The sequence below is a fragment of the Electrona antarctica genome (assembly GCF_951216825.1).
Source record: "Electrona antarctica genome assembly, chromosome: 23".
NCBI classification, from domain to species: Eukaryota; Metazoa; Chordata; class Actinopteri; order Myctophiformes; family Myctophidae; genus Electrona; species Electrona antarctica.
In genome coordinates this window covers 1,755,412-1,777,814 of record NC_136804.1, presented here as the reverse complement: position 1 = coordinate 1,777,814, position 22,403 = coordinate 1,755,412, and the positions used below count along the sequence as shown (strand labels likewise).

Genomic DNA, 22,403 nt, shown 5'->3' with positions numbered 1-22,403 from the left:
TTCCCGCATATGTATATTGAGTAAATAATTTTTGAAGCTATGATTCTCCAACTTTCATAATGTGGAAAAAAAAAATCGGAATAACCCAGGGTTGCTCAAAATGGGACAAAATTGCTCTCCCTTTTTATTTTGGGTATCCTTGGTAGCACAGACACATCGATCCACACAGGCTTGGCAGCTGTCTTCTTAGGCTGAGACAGTGGCACCGCCATATGTAGACTCCTGTGGCGCGCGTCTGGAGTGGAAGATGATGTGGTCCTTCTGTGGGATCCATGGGGCCCATCGACTCTGTTGGCACCCCGATGGCCACGTCCAGGAGAGGGGCTGGGTTTGTAGGAGCTAGGACCTTTCTGCCAGGGCTGAGCCCGAGTGGTTGGATGGATATGGCTGGACTGGAGTGAAGATAACGAGTGGGGGAAAGGGGACAAGTGTGGGGAGCTCTGGGAGGAAGACGATTTGTCCAGGGGCCTCTGCGACGGTCCCAGAGGGTTAATCCCTGGGTTGACCCGAGTGCTCGTAGAGCTGCTGGTACCTGCATTCAATGAGAGTGACAAACCCACTGGCTTGGTAGCCTTGAGGGAGCCGTCTCTGTTGATGACCACGTCAGAGCCGTCCATCAGCAGCACGCTCTGTCCTGTCAGGATGCTACCCAGCAGGTCAGCCGTGGGGGTGGGCTCCAACGATGCTTGTGACAGGGGGCCCCCCACAGCTCTTCTGGGGAGGCCAGCGATGACTGGTTGAGCAACAGGCTGATGAGAGAGAAGGGCAGAGTGAGAGATGCCTCGTCTCTTGGCCTCTAGTAGCGAATCTGACTGATCTTCCTCACCATCAACCGGATCCAAGTCGAACACACTGCCGAACAAAGACAGGGAGGAAGTCCGGTACATTGTGGGGAGAGATGACCGCTTCCTGGGTTTCCCGACACCAATGCTACGAAGCTTTTTCACTGGCGCCCTCTTTCTGGATTTCCTTTTCCCCCTCACTTTCCTCCTCCGCCTCCTGACTCCTGTACTCGCTGATTTGCCTTTTCCTCTTTTGACCGTCTTTTTTCTGCGTTTTTTCCTCTTTGCTGTCCTGCGTGGGCGGTCGGAGGCATCGCGGGGGGTAAGGTCCTTTACGTACACTGCAGTGTTGAGCCCCGTCGACACAGCATTTACGGTCTCCTCCAACCAGGTGGACTGCATCAGATATCTCGGAGTCATCCGCGTGGCACGTGCCAGTGTAATTCGATGGCGGTTGATGCTGCCACGAACCCTCTCGCTCTGCAGCGTGCGGGCGATGGCCCGGGTGGCACCGGACGCGGTAGGATGGCGGTGGTTGGCGCGGCACTCGGGACAGAACCATTCCTCTACGGGAACAGTGTGCAGCGGCGGCGCGAGACACTCCATATGGAACCCGGCGTCACAGCCGTCGCAGAGCAACAGGCGGTCTACGTGGTTGCCGACGCCACAGACCTCACAGGCGGTCTGCTCGGGGTCCGGACGGAGCGCGGCGTCCTCCTGACCCTCCGTCACGGTGATCACCTTCTGCACTTTGCCGCCGTGACTCCTCCTGAGGTAAATGTTGCTGAAGAGCATCCGGTCCACGGGACAGGAGTTGGCCTTCTTGGACCATGCCAGGATGCAGTCCAGACAGAAATAGTGCTCACAGCCCTCTGGCGTGGCCACAGGCTGAACGGTGAAGGAGTTCAGGCAGATGGGACACGACGCCTCTGGGTCTTCAAGGTCTGAACTTGGCCTCGCCCGCAACGCCCCCTCCTCCAGGGCTTTAGCCTCTTCCTCCATCTCATCATCATCATCATCATCACTGCTATCTTGCTCCTCATCATCTTCTCCATCAACATCATCTTCCTCGCCCGTGTCAGAATCCTCTTGGGCGTCATCAGAGTCATCTGAGATGATGTTCCACACAGCAGCCCTCATCTCATCCTGGCTGTCATCCTCATCGTCTCCATCCATGGCTGACATTCCAGAACCAACACAGACACAAATGTGTGTTTTGATTGTGTTTTTGCTCTTGTCTTGAATAGGGGTTTTCTTAAAAGGAGATAGGTGTTTAAACTATTTATTTTTCCTTTTTTTTACTGAATTCAAATGTTCTTTAATAAAGTGTTTCTTTTGCTTAATGTTTTATGTATAGCACATTGAATAGCCCTGTTGAAATGTGCTACGTACAATTAAACCTGCCCTGTCTTGCCTTCTTCTCCAAAAAACATGGGGGGACTAGTGGATGATTTCCATCAATATCTCATCAATATGACGTCATACATAAGTCCAAAAATGGATTTCCGGACTGACCCCATGTGGTCAGTGGAATGGTGGTGGGACAGTGGGTCTGAGATGATGAGTTCTTGACTGTGACTGGCTGACGCCATTATGGTTAATCTATTTATGTCAGTACTATGATGTCAGTCATCACTATATTAGTTGTAGGCCATTCAGACTTAACCCATTCTGACCTGAGATCAGATTCTAAAAATGTCTTCTACATCCTATTCCTGACAGTTTTCTGAAAAGGCTATGTTTCAATGTCAGTCGTTCTTCGATTCTTCAAAAATAGCCGACCTACAAGCTCGTAGCGCGCCACTCTGTGGCGCGCTATGAGCTTGTAGATCTGCTATTTTTCAATAGCTAAAGCATAACATAATGCTAACACCAAAAGGGGTTCCCGCCCAAAATGGGTTTTAAGAGATTGTGATGGTGATAAGAGTAGTGGTTTGTGCCATTAGCTGCAAACACACATACATATAGGGGATGCCCCGGGTGTAAAATACCCAAGTGTCAGTGTAACTCTTCGACTGCCAAGGATGCGTTTTGACGACCGGCAACCCAAAGCCCACACCGCCAAGGACGTGTTTTGACGACGTGGTTTATACACTACATGGCGCTCTTCGCTGACCTATGAGTCACCATTTGGATTTTTAGAGAAAGTAATCGATAGAATAGTCACTATGAGGCCTAATCTCGGCTCCTTCAAAAGCAAGTTAAACATTGGGAAGTGAATGATTCCCGGTCGGTCACACTACGGGCTATACAGAAGAGGCGAGGAGACGGCAATTTGAATTTTGAGAATTTAGCCAGGGGTAGACGGTGTGAGAGGATAAGGCCTAATGTATACTGTATGAGCCAAGCCATGCCTCATAGCCCTGTACTGTTGGAGCCATGAGCCATGCCTCATAGCCCTGTACTGTTGGAGCCATGAGCCATGCCTCATAGCCCTGTACTGTTGGAGCCATGAGCCATGCCTCATAGCCCTGTACTGTTGGAGCCATGAGCCATGCCTCATAGCCCTGTACTGTTGGAGCCATGAGCCATGCCTCATAGCCCTGTACTGTTGGAGCCATGAGCCATGCGCTGTTGGAGCCATGAGACAAATGCCTCATAGCGGGCGATGACCCGGGTGGCACCGGACGCGGTAGGATGGCGGTGGTTGGCGCGGCACTCGGGACAGAACCATTCCTCCACGGGAACAGTGTGCAGCGGCGGCGCGAGACACTCCATATGGAACCCGGCATCACAGCCGTCGCAGAGCAACAGGCGGTCTCCGTGGTTGCCGACGCCACAGACCTCACAGGCGGTCTGCTCGGGGTCCGGACGGAGCGCGGCGTCCTCCTGACCCTCCGTCACGGTGATCACCTTCTGCACTTTGCCGCCGTGACTCCTCCTGAGGTAAATGTTGCTGAAGAGCATCCGGTCCACGGGACAGGAGTTGGCCTTCTTGGACCATGCCAGGATGCAGTCCAGACAGAAATAGTGCTCACAGCCCTCTGGCGTGGCCACAGGCTGAACGGTGAAGGAGTTCAGGCAGATGGGACACGACGCCTCTGGGTCTTCAAGGTCTGAACTTGGCCTCGCCCGCAACGCCCCCTCCTCCAGGGCTTTAGCCTCTTCCTCCATCTCATCATCATCATCATCATCACTGCTATCTTGCTCCTCATCATCTTCTCCATCAACATCATCTTCCTCGCCCGTGTCAGAATCCTCTTGGGCGTCATCAGAGTCATCTGAGATGATGTTCCACACAGCAGCCCTCATCTCATCCTGGCTGTCATCCTCATCGTCTCCATCCATGGCTGACATTCACAGAACCAACACAGACACAAATGTGCGTTTTGATTGTGTTTTTGCTCTTGTCTTGAATAGGGGTTTTCTTAAAAGGAGATAGGTGTTTAAACTATTTTTTTTTCCTTTTTTTTACTGAATTCAAATGTTCTTTAATAAAGTGTTTCTTTTGCTTAATGTTTTATGTAAAGCACATTGAATATGTGCTACGTACAATTAAACCTGCCCTGTCTTGCCTTCTTCTCCAAAAAACATGGGGGGACTAGTGGATGATTTCCATCAATATCTCATCAATATGACGTCATACATAAGACCAAAAATGGATTTCCGGACTGACCCATGTGGTCAGTGGAACGGTGGTGGGACAGTGGGTCTGAGATGATGAGTTCTTGACTGTGACTGGCTGACGCCATTATGGTTAATCTATTATGTCAGTACTATGATGTCAGTCATCTCTATATTAGTTATAGGCCATTCAGACTTAACCCATTCTGACCTGAGATCAGATTCTAAAAATGTCTTCTACATCCTGACAGTTTTCTGAAAAGGCTATGTTTCTATGTCAGTCGTTCTTCGAATCTTCAGAAATAGCAGACCTACAAGCTCGTAGCGCGCCACTCGATGGCGCGCTATGAGCTTGTAGATCTGCTATTTTTCAATAGCTAAAGCATAGCATAATGCTAACACCAAAAGGGGTTCCCGCCCAAAACTCTTCGACTGCCAAGGATGCGTTTTGACGACCGGCAACCCAAAGCCCACACCGCCAAGGACGTGTTTTGACGACGTGGTTTATACACTACATGGCGCTCTTCGCTGACCTATGAGTCACCATTTGGATTTTTAGAGAAAGTAATCGATAGAATAGTCACTATAAGGCCTAATCTCGGCTCCTTCAAAAGCAAGTTAAACATTGGGAAGTGAAGGATTCCCGGTCACACTACGGGCTATACAGAAGAGGCGAGGAGCCGGCAATTTGAATTTTGAGAATTTAGCCAGGGGAAGACGGTGTGAGAGGATAAGGCCTAATGTATACTGTATGAGCCAAGCCATGCCTCATAGCCCTGTGCTATAGGCCTATCTCACAGAATTTCCCCGCCCCCCTTAATACGCCCCCTTTCCGCGTTAGTGGTGATAGCGTGACGTCACTCCATAGACACTACATGTTAACAGAGGTAATTTAAGAAGTCTACAACTTTTGTTTTCTCAAGGTAAGGTTTGTTCTATCTGTTCGAGCTGATTTACCATCTTGTTTTCTTCATAATAATATTGGTCTGTCACATTTTTACATTAGGAAATGTACTTAGATTCTCCAGAGAAGAGAACGTGTAGATGCTAATGTTAAATGACACCACTATCTACCGGAAGGGGGCGTGGAAAGGGGACTGTGAGATAGGCCTATAGAGCGTCGCAGTCCCGCCTCCTACCCTGGACCAGGAAATGAAACCCAATGCATTATTCTCATAGACATTTCTTAAAGTATTTATTTAAAGACGGTTACGCCGCGGACAAAGCCAACTCGAGTCGTGACAACTCATGACAACACAAACAATATTTTGGACCAAACAAATAATTAGAAAGAAGAAAAAAACGGCAGGTTACAACACTTTTTTTGTTGTTTTTCTTCTTTGTAATTATTTGTTTGGTCCAAAATATTGTTTGTGTTGTCATGAGTTGTCACGACTCGAGTTGGCTTTGTCCGCGGCGTAACCGTCTTTAAATAAATACTTTAAGAAATGTCTATGAGAATAATGCATTGGGTTTCATTTCCTGGTCCAGGGTAGGAGGCGGGACTGCGACGCTCTATTGGAGCCATGAGCCATGCCTTTGGCTCTCACACAGTTTAAAATCAGGCTTAAAAAATATTGGAACTGGAACAACACAGGGTTACCGGGGCTCTAGCAAGATAGAAACCATCAACTAAACTCCCTGTGCTCTCTCCCCGTGGTTTTAACACCCGGCCAATAGATTTACTGACCCCTCCCCGCCCCAGCTGTTTATAATAAAGACACCATCTCTGTAAAAGTGCAACCTTTCCGCTCTAATGTGTCATATCCTTTGTCCATACCACCCACCCACCCACCCACACAGATACCATATGTGCTGTGGGAGTTGTTTGAATAGGATGTTAGATGGATTGCTTTTCTGTGACAGCAATGACACCACATGCGTCCTCAGCACACACGGAACGACCCTGCTCCTAACCACACGTTGCTTCACACACACACACACACACACACACACACACACACACACACACACACACACACACACACACACACACACACACACACACACACACACACACACACACACACACACACACACACACACACACAGCTATAATTGCTGAATTGACAGTATGTGAAGGGATTTAAATGAGTGTGTATGTGTGTGTGTGTGTGTCTCCAGCTTGCCGAGCAGAACACAATCACCTGTTTGTGTATTAAGGACTACGCAGATGTTAAAAATCACACCTGTGTGAAGTGAGGGGCGCTAATATATTAAAGTCTAAAACAAACGGTGCCAACACAAACATTAAATGCCATTAACAATAAAGAGACAATATGACGTAATGAGGCACATTATGATGTACATTTTCCCTTCATTGTCAATGGCGTTTACAAAACAAACTTTGAACTAAAGACAAACATTAAACCTATCGAGTCGGTCGGACCCACGGTTCTCCAGAACCACCACAAAAGGCTCTGGTCAGGCTCTGCCAGTGGGCCTAATCAGCCTACATCCCCTCACCTGTGCAATTTCCAGGCTCTGCCTCAGCCAATTGATTGCCATGGCAACCCCACACCTGCAAATTGATCACTCCACTTTTCAGTCAGTTTGCACGCTTCACACACAGGCAGACAGATACGGAGATCTCCATGTGGGACACAGACAGATAGTTAAAACGGGTGCTACGACAAGTTGACAACGGGTATTATTAGGTTCCCAAGTTGCATCGTTCTCAAGTAGGCCGGATGCCGACGGGCACGTACAGGTCTAGTATATACACAATACAACATATCAATGTTTGTGTTACGCAAAGTTTGTGTTTACACTATGGATGTAAAATTGTCCATTTATTGTCATGGGAATTTAATGTATTGTGTAGGACAAAGTTTGTGCACACACACACTAAAAGCTGGACATAGGAGGGCCTAGCGCCCCTCAAAAATCACACCTGTGTGAAGTGAGGGGTGTCCTTATCATCATACATCATCATAGTACATCGTCGTACAGTACATACATCACACATTCCGTGCTCAACCAATCAAATAGTCTTCACTTTTCTGCCCTCACTTTTATCTTCAATATGTACTTTGCTCAGCCAATCAAATCATCGCTATGGGGTGATCAGCCAATCACAAGCCAACGTTTGTGTTCACAAAACCGGAAAGCTAGGCATAGGAGGGACTAGCACCCCTCAACATCATTAGGGCCACGAGCCATAGTACATCTTTTCTCTGCATGTATGTATGTATGTATGTATGTATGTATGTATGTATGTATGTATGTATGCATGTATGTATGTATGTATGTATGTATGTATTTGGTTAAAATGGGTAAGATTTAAAAAAAGGCAAAAGCATGCTCTGTTGCACTGGCCTAAAAGTGGGTCCTCTAAAACTGCTTCAACTTCTGAGAATGTGTGTTTGGTTCATTAGCCACCAGATGGCATACCTTATAAGTATGTATGTATGTATGTATGTATGTATGTATGTATGTATGTATGTCTGTATGTATTTAAAAGGGGGGATTCTTTTGTAAAATCCCAGCCTACAATACCTTAATATATTTAAAATCCAAAGTAAGGTTACCAGTGAAGGGCAACCTGCCTATTCACTGGGGACTATGCAAGGCAGAGGCGTCCACCCCCCTGAGTCCAAGTTAGACTAGACCGCATACGTATGTATGTATGTATTTGTATTTGTATTTGTATCCCTCCACCGTCCCTTCAAGGCTATGGCCAGTCTGGAGGGGACTCAAGCCATCAGTATGACTTTTGGGATGTCGGAATAATGGGCAGCGCGGTTCACGTCCTGAACTGTGAATCTATGACATCATACTGATGGCTTGAGTGCCCTCCAGACTCCCTTCAATCAGTCATGTGGTACGCAGGGCTGTTCATTGACTTCGACGAGCACTTCCAAAGTCCAACACTTAGAAGAATAATCACCTGCACAGAATTTCATGACAGAAAGTATAGCTCCTAACATCTCTACAGTGGATTTTTATGAAACAAACGCTTTGCAGATTGAAAGAGGATAATTTAAGCTTGCCCTACACTACAGCTGCAATGTCGGTGAGTTGTTAAACGTCGTTTTGATACAAGCAGATCGGAAATTCGATTTGGATCAATTGGCTGTCAATGGAGGGTATTGCAACTCTAGATTCATCCCATTATAAAACAAATAGTGTTGCAAATTGCGGCTACATGCATGTGTGTATACAGTACATAATAGGATAGGGGGATGTGCATGTGTCTGTAATCTCTGTATACATATACATACACATAAAACAAGTTGGCAGCTATACCTTCAACTCGGTTGTCATTACATAGATTGCAAAGCCTCCGGCTTCTTTCCAGCCCTTTATAGCCTGTTTATCCCATTCTGAACGGGAACCCCTTTTGGCATTATGTTATGCTTTAGCTATTGAAAAATAGCAGATCTACAAGCTCATAGCGCGCCACCGAGTGGCGCGCTACGAGCTTGTAGGTCTGCTATTTTTGAAAAATCGAAGAACAACTGACATAGAAACATAGCTTTTTCAGAAAACTGTCAGGATGTAGAAGACATTTTTAGAATCTGATCTCAGGTCAGAACGGGTTATTTATACCATACCTCATAATACAAGAGGCTCAACCATCCTTGCTAAGCATGTGTTCTTACAAATGAGAACACGCTATCTCTACGGGCGCTGGAACATGCAACGCATCAATAATACCGCTATAGGACACTAGGAACACACACACACACACACACACACACACACACACACACACACACACACACACACACACACACACACACACACACACACACACACACACACACACACACACACACACACACACACACACACACACACACACACACACACACACACACACACACACACACACACACACACACACACACACACACACACACACACTTATCTGTTATCTAACAATGGGCAACACAGACAGCATAGCGTCTCTAATGGCTTTGTAACAGCTAACATCATCACTATAACATAGGCCCATAGACATAACTGCACACACGCACACGCATGTGGCGTCTCCCTCAGGCACGGGGGAAACACTGAATGATTCATATGGCTGAGACCTATACAGTATTCAGGGGAACATGCATTGGAACATGCATACTCACTGCATCATTGAAGCTCGTGGATAGCAAGAACCCCCTTTTTCTCTTGAATGCATAATGTCTTCATTCAGTTCGTGGTGCCCATAAATGTTAGTGATGTTTCAGTATTTCAACCACATGAACCCTAGCATCTGGGCATTGTCTGTCTGTCTCAGTGTCTGTCTGTCTCAGTGTCTGTCTGTCTCAGTGTCTGTCTCAGTGTCTGTCTGTCTGTCTGTCTCAGTGTCTGTCGGTCTGTCTCAGTCTCTGTCTGTCTGTCTCAGCTTCTGTCTCAGCTTCTGTCTCAGTGTCTGTCTGTCTGTCTGTCTGTCTGTCTGTCTGTCTGTCTGTCTGTCTGTCTGTCTGTCTGTCTGTCTGTCTCAGTGTCTGTCTGTCTGTCTGTCTGTCTGTCTGTCTGTCTGTCTGTCTGTCTGTCTGTCTGTCTGTCTGTCTGTCTGTCTGTCTGTCTGTCTCACTGTCTGTCTCAGACTCTGAGGTCGTATGTGTTTTAAATATTGTATACTGTAGGTTTGTGTACTGCATGCCTGTGTGTGAGTGTGTGTGTGTGTGTGTGAAGGCCTGCAGCCAGGTGTGCTTGGCTGGCTGATTTAATGAGTGAGTGACTTGTTTGCAGGTTGTTGGAGGGAGCTGATTGGTTCCAGCAACCAAGGCCGGCTTTCCAAAGGCTGGCCTTGCTAGGCCATAGGTAATGATTAATGATTAGTATGATTTCACATATGTTTATAATACTTCCAAGGGCCCAAATGCTGCTCAGTCTGAAATGCCAAGAACTGTACGTTGCATTTTAAAAACTGTATAATAATATTTTAAACAGCTACTATGTGGTGAGCACTCATATGCAGTCATGAAAACATGATACCGGTATGCAGGTCTATGCACCAATGCACCACGCCCGGCTTCCCTGCTCCCAACACGGGCATATACTTTGTTAAATTGTTCGTAGAGAGACGCTCGGTAAGCCAGATGTACCGCGGTGGATTTTAATCCCTAGACTCCGCGGCGGTGGGCTGGTTTATCTGTCCGTTTAACTAATGTTATAATGGTCCCCCGGAGCCATGATTTGAATCCCTAACCCCAGGTGTGCACCACCCGCAGATTGCGCGTGTGTGCGTGCGTGCGTGCGTGCGTGCGTGCATCATTCATGCGCTGTGTGGGGCAGGAATCATAGTCAGAGCAATGAAAGGCTGACACTAGGGAGAGAGATTACACCAGCAATCCCTCTAATTCCATTTACCCTAATTGTGTGTGTGTGTGTGTGTGTGTGTGTGTGTGTGTGTGTGTGTGTGTGTGTGTGTGTGTGTGTGTGTGTGTGTGTGTGTGTGTGTGTGTGTGTGTGTGTGTGTGTGTTCATTTGTAATTTAAATCAGTACTATAGCAGCTGTTCGCACGCACGCACGCACAGTTAAAGTTGATTAAGTATCAAGTATCAACTCAATAGAATTTTCAATTTAGTATAATTATCAGTCAGCCACAGACACAAGATAGAACATTCTTTTCATCCTTATCGCACTTCATTCATTCCTCTGTCACCCTTCCATCCTCTCTGCTGTCTTCCATATCTCCCTTTACTCCCCTTCTTCTTTCCTCCCACATGTCACAATATATTGTTGTTTCCAGTCATATCCTATACATATTTAAATTGGCTTAACCCATTTTGACCTGAGATCAGATTCTAAAAATGTCTTCTAAATCCTTCTAAGTTTTCTGAAAAAGCTATGTTTCTATGTCAGTCGTTCTTTGATTTTTCAAAAATAGCAGACCTACAAGTTCATAGCGCGGCACTCGGTGCCGCGCTATGAGCTTGTAGATCTGCTATTTTTCAATAGCTAAAGCATAACATAATGCTAACACCAAAAGGGGTTCCCGCCCAAAATGGGTTAAAGCTGCTATAGGAAATAATATGTCAACATTTTAATGACCTTTTTATTTATATATTGTTTGGTATTCAGACAGCCAGCAATGGGTAAAACGCTCCCCAAAAGAATGTAGTCTCTGTGACACATCTAGGGGCCACAATCTGCATTCAAATATCTTCCTAGAAGCTTTGTCATTGGTCGATTTGCCTGTCTACTTCCTGATTGGTTAGTCATTTCGACCGGGTTTTTTTCGACCAATGACAAAGCTTCTAGGAACATCTTGCTTGCAGATTGTGGGCCCTAGATGTGTCACAGAGACTACATTCTTTTTGGGAGTGTTTTACTCATTGCTGGCTTTCTGAATACCAAAAAAGAAATAAAAAACAAAGTCATTAAAATTCTGACATATTATTGCTTATAGCAGATTTAAGGCCGGCCGGCCTTAAATCAAACCCAACAAACCCAGAACTCAGACATACCCATAAACAAACCCAATATGCCCATATATTATGCTGTATATGGACATCTGGTCGTCCAGAGTCACAGATCCGACCACTATGCATATGTGACTAAATTTGACTGAGGGACTGCCATTGGATTTTTTTGAATTTTCGTTTTTTCACGTCATATGAAAGCAGGGAATCATAGCTTCAAATTGACATATTGGTTGTTCAGTTTGACCCACCAGTTTTGGAGATATGGCTTATAGAGTAATGTCTTACAGAAAACAGCAAATTGATTACACCTAGCTACATGTTTAAGCATTTATTTCATATTTACATGTCGATTTCAGCTCTGACACTTATTTCAGACATGCTCTAGTATGTGAAGTCTGCCTGTGCTATAAACTCATCTTGAAAAAAAAAGAAAAAGTGTTTCTCCTCTGGTGAAAAGCTGGAATTTGCGCGATGGCAGTCTCTCAGTCAAATCTGGTCACATATGTTCATGCGCGTAATATAGGACCGACCGACTTCAAACTCGACTTGTGCATCGGCAAGGACTCCGATCGATCCGACCGATATGTCCAGTATACAGTATAGGATATCCATCCAGAACCGCTTATCCAACCAATATGATATGCCCAGGGTATGGGCATATCAGGTATCTCCATATATGGAGATAAAAGGGACACAGGTACACAGACAATCGGGTACACTGACAATTCCCCGACACTATATCACTAGGCCTATCGGTCGGCTCGGTGGTGCGACTACGTCGTGATTTGCTCGTCTACATATTTTCCCTCCATTGTCGGAGGTGATCATGAGATGATGTATAATGATAAGAGCGCCCTTCACTTCACAGGGGTGAGCAACTGAACTGAACATGAACTGAATTTATGTGATTTGCTCGTCTACATATTTTCCCTTCATTGTCAATGGCATTCGATGTTTGTGTTGCCACGAATTTACGTCATATTTGGCAGACATTTGACCTAATTTCTCCTTTCATTGTCACAATGGCAAATATGAGACGTGTGGGGACAAGATTTACGTCATATTTGCTCAGACACTATGATGTAAAATTCTCCTTTCATTGTCAATGGCAAATATGAGACGTGTCGGGACAAAATTGACGTCATATTTGAGGCACATATGACTTAATTTCTCCTTTCATTGAACTGAATTTATGTGATTGGTTAGCCGATTTGCTCGTCTACATATGACGTACATTTTCCCTTCATTGTCAATGGCATTTAATGTTTCTGTTGCCACAAATTTACGTCATATTTGCTCAGTGTTATCCTTTCATTGTCAATGGGAATTAAATGTTTGTGTAGGTCAAAGTTTGTGGACAGACACAAAAAGCTGGATAAAGGAGGGGATGGCACCCCTCAAAAAATAGAAGTACAAATCAGATATGGTAATATAAAATGTAAACCGTTGGGTTTAGATATTTATATTATACAAATAGGTAATACTGTTACAGTTACTTTGAGTTCAGAATCAGAGGTCTTATGGCCTGGTATCAGCACGCCACGCAAGTTCAGAATTGAAAAAAGAAAGCTTTGCGCCTCTGGCTACAGCTCAACGGTTTCCATGGAACTAGACTGTGGACTGATATTATTTTATAATATTATTATAGGCTACTGTATTATTATTAGTTTTCAACCTGCACACACGGCCGAGGCAGACGGCTGCACGCCCTAGAGCCTGGTTCTTCCATTTAAGGGGGAGTATTTCCTTTACACTGTCAAAAATAAAAAAAACTGCTTGCTCAGGGAAAGTAGGCTCAGCGTTGGGTCTCTGCTCTATGTAAAGAGTCTTGAGACAACCTGTTGTGATTTTGGCACTATATAAAAACTGAATTAAATTGCCCCTGAGACCTGATGCTCTGGTATCATTTGCCAGAAGGCACTGTAGCAGAGTACTGTTGCTGGGTGGAATAGATTCTTTCACAAACCTTGGGCCTTCACACCACATGCTGTTTTAACCACATGAACCTGTCTCTATGTCATAACAGGCACACATTATTTTCAGACTCCACCATGGCCCATAGCACTTACCCTACCCCCTTAGACAGCACTTTTTTAGACTTAGATAGCATTTGAAACAGACTTATAGCATGTCATGTAGACAGCACAATAACAGTACAGCATAGTATAATATATATGTATAGCTTATATGTATAGTGTCATTATATATAGATATGTTCTAGTTATGTTCTTAGCTTACGCATGTTTCTTGATAAATGCTGTTTATATATGTGATGTATTCCCATGCTTTTTGTTCTTGCTTAATGTAAATCGCTCTGGATTAAGAGCGTCTGCTAAATGCCTAAATTGTAAATTGTGAAAGTAGCAACTCTACAAGCTTGAACAGGCAGTCAGCAGCCATGGAAGCATTTGGGGCGAATCCATGTATATTAACCAGAGGTTACGAGCGGAGTGGAGAGCAGAGTGGAGGGATTTTTAATTGAGCTCAGAGCGGCTTTAAAAATGCAACAGAACAAATGCTGCGGAGCGAGGACCGCCCTCCGCTCCAAGCCACTCCGGTCGGGAGGGCGCGCACGTAGGCAGGTTCGCTGCAAACACAGACAGAGACGTGCTGCAACATAACGTAAACTGCTAGGTTTAGTATTAAGGTGTATAATATTTCAAAGCGAGGCACTCGAAGGACTGGGCTTATCAGAAACCATCAGTGGTTGGAGGAGTATAGAGTCCTTGTACATTTAGGCCTGACCTCAAAATTAAAAAAATCTTCTAAATCCTCCAGTTTTCTGAAATAAATATTTTCACGATCTTTCAAAAATAGCAGACCTACAAGCTCGTAGCGCGCCACTCGGTGGCGCGCTATGAGCTTGTAGATCTGCTATTTTTCAATAGCTAAATTATAAGCTACTTAGCTCCAAGCCACTCCGGTCGGAGGGCGCGCACGTAGGCAGGTTCGCTGCAAACACAGACAGAGACGTGCTGCAACATAACGTAAACTGCTAGGTTTAGTATTAAGGTGTATAATATTTCAAAGCGAGGCACTCGAAGGACTGGGCTTCAGCAACCAGTCAGTGGTTGGAGGAGTATAGAGTCCTTGTACATTAAAGGCCTGACCTCAAAATTAAAAAAATCTTCTAAATCCTCCAGTTTTCTGAAATAAATATTTTCACGATCTTTAAAAAATAGCAGACCTACAAGCTCGTAGCGCGCCACTCGGTGGCGCGCTATGAGCTTGTAGATCTGCTATTTTTCAATAGCTAAATTATACGCTACTTAGCTCCAAGCCACTCCGGTCGGAGGGCGCGCACGTAGGCAGGTTCGCTGCAAACACAGACAGAGACGTGCTGCAACATAACGTAAACTGCTAGGTTTAGTATTAAGGTGTATAATATTTCAAAGTGAGGCACTCGAAGGACTGGGCTTCAGCAACCGTCAGTGGTTGGAGGAGTATAGAGTCCTTGTACAGGACAGCAATTTCACCACCATGGCCACAGGCACAAACCTTTTCAATGCATTTATATCTCAGTGCAGATGTCTCATTTAATGTAGATGGAAGACATTGCCCTTATTGTACCAGATTATATAGCCAGAGACATTGGGCAGTATTATGCGTGTCTTAAGTACCAGGTCTTGGGCCCTATTATGCGTGTCTTAAGTACCAGGTCTTATGACTTAACTTAAGACCTGGAGGCGTGGTCAATGCTGTTTGGCCACTCAGAATAGCCAAATGGCATTGATCACGCCTCCAGGTCTTAAGTTAAGTAATAAGACCTGGTACTTAAGACATGCATAATAGGGCCCCTTATGACTTAACTTAAGACCTGGAGGCGTGATCAATGCCATTTGGCCACTCAGAATAGCCAAATGGCATTGACCACGCCTCCAGGTCTTAAGTTAAGTCATAAGACCTGGTACTTAAGACACGCATAATACTGCCCAATGATTGCCTGTAACGAAATCCTGCATCACCAAAGAGGTCGGGTGTTTAATCCATTTAGGCCTGACCTCAAAATTAAAACAAAATCTTCTAAATCCTCCAGTTTTCTGAAATAAAACTCTTTCAAAAATAGCAGACCTAAGAGCTCGTAGCGCGCCACTCGGTGGCGCGCTATGAGCTTGTATAGATCTGCTATTTTTCAATAGCTAAATTATAACATAATGTTTAAAACACCAAAAGGGGTTCCCGCCCAAAATGGTGAACTGTAGCCCGCCATTCATCGAAAATAGGCACACATATTCTCTGTAGATCGACAAAAAGAAAAAAGGAGCTTTGAGCTTGTAGATCTGCTTTTTTTTCCTTCTATTTTTGAATTCTGAAACTGTGTGTAACGTGCGCACATGCGTGTGTGTGTGTGTGCGTTCGTGTAGGTCAAGGTCGTCAGTATGTCACAGTCCACAGTAACAGGGTATTAGGTTGTAATCCAGCAGTTAGTAAAACCAATATTGGGCTGCGACCTTCAATCCTGTAACATACTGGTGATCTATACACATCAGACCTGGATTTAGTGTGTGTGTGTGTGTGTGTGTGTGTGTGTGTGTGTGTGTGTGTGTGTGTGTGTGTGTGTGTGTGTGTGTGTGTGTGTGTGTGTGTGTGTGTGTGTGTGTGTGTGTGTGTGTGTGTGTGTGTGTGCCCAGCTCTAATTGAGTTGTCAGGACCAAAGTCAGAGCATTAGGTTGATAGATGACACTAGTCTGCTGCTAATTAACTTGAACGCACGCACGCACGCACGCACGCACGCACGCACGCGCACACGCACACGCACACGCACACACTCACAGAATGCAAGAACATCAACACTCACAGATCTTAACACCCATTATGGAAGGTGCCATGTCATTAGTCCGATGGTACATTGTTCTGACGCCGTGTTCGTCCGACGCGCCGCATTACTAATCTAACTGCATGCGAAGCCATGTAGTTGGAGAAATGGCATGTCAGAACTTGACATGCCAAGTCTTTCCTTATGGAAAGACTTGTTTAGTATCGCATGTACATGCATGCACACAATCTGAAGAATTATCCTTTTAGAACAACACATTGGAACACCAACACCCCCCCCCCCCCCCCCCCCCTCTCTCTAATATATCCTAAAAGCAGTGTTGAACTTTGCAAGAACCTTGCCATCATCATTGAACTGGATGCATACAGTTGAGTGCAGGTTTGTTGTTGACCTACAGTGTACTGTATTGTTTGATGCATGAGTGAAATTTCCAGCCGTGACACAAGCACACACGCACACGCACACACGCATGCACACGTGCACTCCCAACACACAGCCATGTGAGACACACACCCACACTCACAAACACAGAGACACACAAATGAAACACGCACAGGGCACAGTGTGATGTCTGATTTCGTCATGCTGTTTGCTTTTATCTTATTTTCCGCTCCATTGACAAAGACATGAGCACTTGTCGCGTGTGTGTGTGTGTGTGTGTGTGTGTGTGTGTGTGTGTGTGTGTGTGTGTGTGTGTGTGTGTGTGTTGTGTGTGTGGTGAGTCATGGAGAATGTGACGTTTGGAGCAAAGAAAAAGGATGGCGCGGATCACACAGGGTTATGATCTCCATGCTCAACACACACACACACACACACACACACACACACACACACACACACACACACACACACACACACCACACCACACCACACACACCACACACCACACACACACACACACACACAACACACACCACACACCACACACACACAGAGAGAGAGAGAGGAGAGAGAAAGAGAGGGGGGGGGGGGGGGGGGGGGTAGCGATGATGTTAAGACTTGTGTGTGGTAGTTCCAGACAGTATACATCTCTTCCGATCCCTCCAACACAGTGGTTCTCACAGTGGTGTCCGAAGACCCCCAGGGGGTCCTTGAGGGTGTTCCAGGTGGTCCCCAACTAAATTAGTTACTAGCATCAAACGTTATGCTATACAAGTTTCATTCCTTGTATCACTTATTGTCATTAGCTAGTTATATTATATAGTTGGGGGCCACTTACTTTGACCCTTTCCAATTGAAGTTCCTTCAGATCATGCACATTGCACAGTTAGCGTATGATTTGGTTTCCGAAAATCAACCACAGAGTGGAGCAGTTGAGTGTGTTTTCTTTGCTTTCCTTGGTGCTGCTTGGTGTTCTGTCAAATCACATTGGAATTGCCTTGTTGAAATGGTGGCATAGAAATAAAATTGCCTTGCTTAAATGGACAATGTCTGACGACTTGTTATTCTCTTTCACGACGTACCATGTCAGACTATGCAATTGCAAAGTGGAATAAAAATGCCTGGTCTGGCCATACTACAAGATCAATCATCGTTTCCCGTTCTCCCTAACATTGCAAGATTGGGGAAACTGTCAGAAATATGTGCATCATTGTGCATAATATGCAAAAGCCTATCGTATACATAGAATCATTCAAAAGCACACTGCTGCTCCTGAAAAATGTATTTATTTGTGCGCTCCCTAGCTATTAAACCACAATGCTATCACCCGACTGAAACGTTGACATACAGTTGTATGTATTCTGCCAAAAATCATTGTATTCACAGTGTGCAGAATGGGTACACACGTTCAGTCTACATCTGAACGTAGAATATTAACTAGCCCCTCCATAGCTATTAAACCACAATGCTATCACCAGACTGCATGAAACGTTGACATACAGTTGTATGTATTCTGCCAAAAAAAACATTTTATTCACAGTTTGCAGAATGGGTACACGCTCAGTCTACATCTGAACGTAGAATATTAATGTTATTTGTCCATTGATTGTCTGTGTGTATGTTGATTACTTGTTTACAACAGGGGTTCTCAACGCAATGTCTCGGGACCCCAGCCCCGCCCCCTCCCGACCCCCAATATAAATTGACTGCCACAATAACCTTAATAATAGAGACAATACACCATAAATAAATACTGAAACCAGATATAATCATTAGGGAACGTGTATGCATGTACTACGTGTACTATGTAAACTCTTCATTTCCATTTTCCAGCCATTCAGTTGCAAAAAAAATTAAAAGAAATAATACAAATTTGGGGACCCCCCAAACTAATTTGGCGACCCTCCGAAGGGTCGCGACCCACGGGTTGAGAACCCCTGGTTTACAACAAAGTGCTGATCCTATATATACAAATGTTACAGTATGTGGGTTAGATACAGTATCATGTTGTTTAGACAAAATACAAATCACAACCAATTTAACCACTTTCAACCCGGCATCCATATGTTGGAAATTTCATTATAGGATCAACCTTTCAGAAATGTACAGACCAAGATCAATATGACAACATGATATCAGAGATCCACAGGAATTCTGCAGCATTATTAGAACACGGCCTGGGCCGTGGCTCAGGGTTCGACTCCCGATCCTGACGGCCCTTACTGCATGTCTTCCCCCCCCATCTCTCTCCCCATTTCCTGTCAGCCTACTGTCTATCCCTCCATAAAAAATATAAAATAAAGGCGAAAGCCACAAAAAAAGGAACCCTGCATCTTGCTGCTTTTCATTGACACAATGACTTCCAGAATGCAATCTGCATTCAGATCTCATTATACGTCTTTGTCCCTTCGATCACTCACCAGACTGTCCTGATGCACTGTGTCAGGCAGACACATCACAAGTGCCATCGCAACACTTTGTTCAAAAGTTAGAGGATAAAGTGGACTAACAGTGTTTCACCGAAACAACGATGAGTTCCAAGTGCGGTCCACATTTGTATTCCAATTCCGCGTTTGGCCGGCCTCTCTCTGACTGATGTCCTCTTTGATGACAGGGACCTAATAATCCATGCCTGTGGGCGCCGCAGAGCGTTAGGAGACAAAAAAACGTCTGCGTCTGCCATTTTTCATCCGGAGCCACTGTTAATCCATTGAGACCTGGAACGCATCCATGTCACGTTAGCGTTTAACCACATTAACCATTAACCCATTTTGGGGCGGGAACCCCTTTTGGTGTTTTAAACATTGTTATAATTTAGCTATTGAAAAATAGCAGATTTACAAGCTCATAGCGCGCCACCGAGTGGCGCGCTATGAACTTGTAGGTCTGCTATTTTTGAAAAATCGTTAAAATGTGCCTCAAATCTTTCCGAAAATTGTCATGATTTAGAAAACTTTTTTTTTAAAATTTCGACGTCAGGCCTGAATGGGTTAAACCTCTAATTGTCAGCCGAGGTCGTTCCTGCGTTGAAACTTTAAGACGCTTAATGTGTCATTAAAAGTTGGATTGCGGTTTGGCTGCAGACGTCTTCCTGTCAGAAATGTTTGAAATGAAGAAATACAAAATAAATAAATAAATATAACAGCGTGCTGAACGACTGTCACTGAAATGTCATCGTTGTAAAAGTAATTATTGACAGCGAGTTTCCTTCATCTTTGAGAGAACGTTCCGTTTTTAGATAACCTTTATCGCCTGCTTGCGCGCGCATGCGTGTTCACACACATGAACGTGTGGGTTGTCAATGTTTCACATCATAGCTAAGGCTTTATATATGAACTTGATTGCATGCTGGTGTCATGCAGCGAAGAATATTTCTGTTGTACAGCACCAGTGCACAACTAAGTATCTAACAGTAATGGGAAAGTACTCACATACTGCACGTAAGTAAAGGTAGCAATACTGCAATGTGCCCTCTCTCCAATGTACTGTGGAAATACTCTGTTACAACTAAGACTTATTTAATTAAAGTAACAAAAGTAAAAGTACAGAATGTCCCGTTTCAAGTTTTCAAATGTATACAAATCATTTGAAAATATAGCAGATCTTGTAGATTGGCTATTTTCAAATGGCCGAAATGCACAACTGTATGTTTTGTGATAGTAATCAAAATCTACAATGTAACTAGTAACTAAAGCTTTATAATAATTGTAGTGGAGTAAAAGTACAATATTTGCCTCTGTAGTGGAGTAGAAGTAAAAATATTGGAAATTGTATTTAAGTACATGTACTTTACACCACAGGTATCTAAGACATTTAGTCCTCCAGCCAGAGATCTCCTTTCTCTGTTTCTCTCCCCTCTCTCTCTCTCTTCTTACCTACACCACATGCAGTGTTTCCTCTGGCAATATGACACAGCTGTACGTGCCTTTTGACAATATTTCTAGTTGTGTCTCATATCTGTAGCTGTTTGGTTAGTGTTGTCGTTTTTCAAAGTCAAGGCTCTAATGTGAAAAATAAATAAACACGGCCCAGAGGATCATGGCATGTCCTCTTCCATCTCTGGAGGACCTCTACAGGAGACACTGTAGCAGGAGAGCCAACAGCATCCTCAAGGACCCATCACACCCAGGTCATCACCTGCTGCAACTTATGCCCTCAGGGAGGCGCTATAAGGTCATCAATGCAAGGACAAACAGACTGAAAAACAGTTTCTACCCCAGAGCAGTCATAGCCAAGAGGAGAATTAGCAAGAGAAGCCAACTTTGCTTTACTTCCTGTATCTGCGTGAGGTGGGCGGTAACATTATTAGGAGACAGGAAGAATGTTGGAGTCTATTCATTTCCAATGGGAGAATGAACGTGAACACAGCTTCTGAACCATTCCTTAACTCCATGGTCACTGAACTAAATACGGGACCAAATCATCACAAGGCACACAATATTTACAAGATATTCATAGTAAAATGCAACAAACTCTCGCGAGATTTGAGATGAGTCCGGAAGCCTCTCTCTGTCCATCTGCAATTTCACGGACAACACATAGGGGGCTCTGACCCCATATTTAAGATGATAATATGTGAATATTATAATGTGAAATGAATGGACATATTTAAAACGATTAGAAATGATCCTTATGTGCCCAAATTAGAGCTGGCATACTTGGTCTGCATATTGAGACAGGCAGATATGTAGGCACGGTTGAGGAGGATAGATTATGTAGTCTGTGTGATCTAAAGGAATTTTTTATTGTCCATTCTACAACTCTATTAGGGAGAGACTTTTTAATGAGATAGATCCAAATCATGAATTTATATGGTTGGAGGTCTTCGAGAAACTAAAACGACTATTTCAAAAGTACACCTTGTCAGTTGTTTTCAATGTACTTTGTTAAATGACTTCAGTCAGTGTTGTTGTCTTCTTCTTCTATCGGGTTTCATGGCGGTCGGCAAACCTAAATGGTGCATTACCGCCACCTACTAGACTGAGTGTGGAAACAGTGTTGTTGTCAGGGGGGGAGGGTGGAGGTCGGGGAGAAGCAAACCATGCCTACTATATTTAGGAGACTAAGGGCAGTATTATGCGTGTCTTAAGTACCAGGTCTTATTACTTAACTTAAGACCTGGAGGCGTGATCAATGCCATTTGGCTATTCTGAGTGGCCAAACAGCATTGACCACGCCTCCAGGTCTTAAGTTAAGTCATAAGACCTGGTACTTAAGACATGCATAATAGGGCCCCATTTGTAGGCTTTGTGTACCATTTCGCCTCTAGTGGCTCCAATGAAGTTGGCCCATCTTCATAAACCATCTTTGGTCATAGCTCTAAACACTGACACTTGAACCCTGACACTTGACACTTTATGGACTAAAGGGACTTACTGTGCAATATGTCTTAAATATATGTATTTTATATAGAGTATTATGTCATTTGTTTTAAATGCACTTGAGCTGGATTGCAAATCAATTTCGTTGTCTTGTACAATGACAATAAAGATATTCAGATTCTGATTGTGCCTCTATACTTC

The 22,403-nt window shown here is 44.4% G+C and overlaps 2 protein-coding genes across 7 annotated transcripts in view; both read right to left on the bottom strand.

Annotated features, from left to right (window-relative positions):
- The window catches only part of grm8a (glutamate receptor, metabotropic 8a), a 439,481-nt gene that overhangs the window by 250,255 nt on the left and 166,823 nt on the right, over positions 1-22,403 (bottom strand). The window lies entirely within an intron of this gene.
- Positions 96-1,958, bottom strand: LOC306916288 (PHD and RING finger domain-containing protein 1-like; the record flags this gene model as incomplete). The annotated part of the gene is made up of 1 exon (XM_079494122.1): positions 96-1,958. One exon carries the CDS (start codon positions 1,956-1,958, stop codon positions 96-98), a length of 1,863 nt encoding a protein of 620 aa, XP_079350248.1.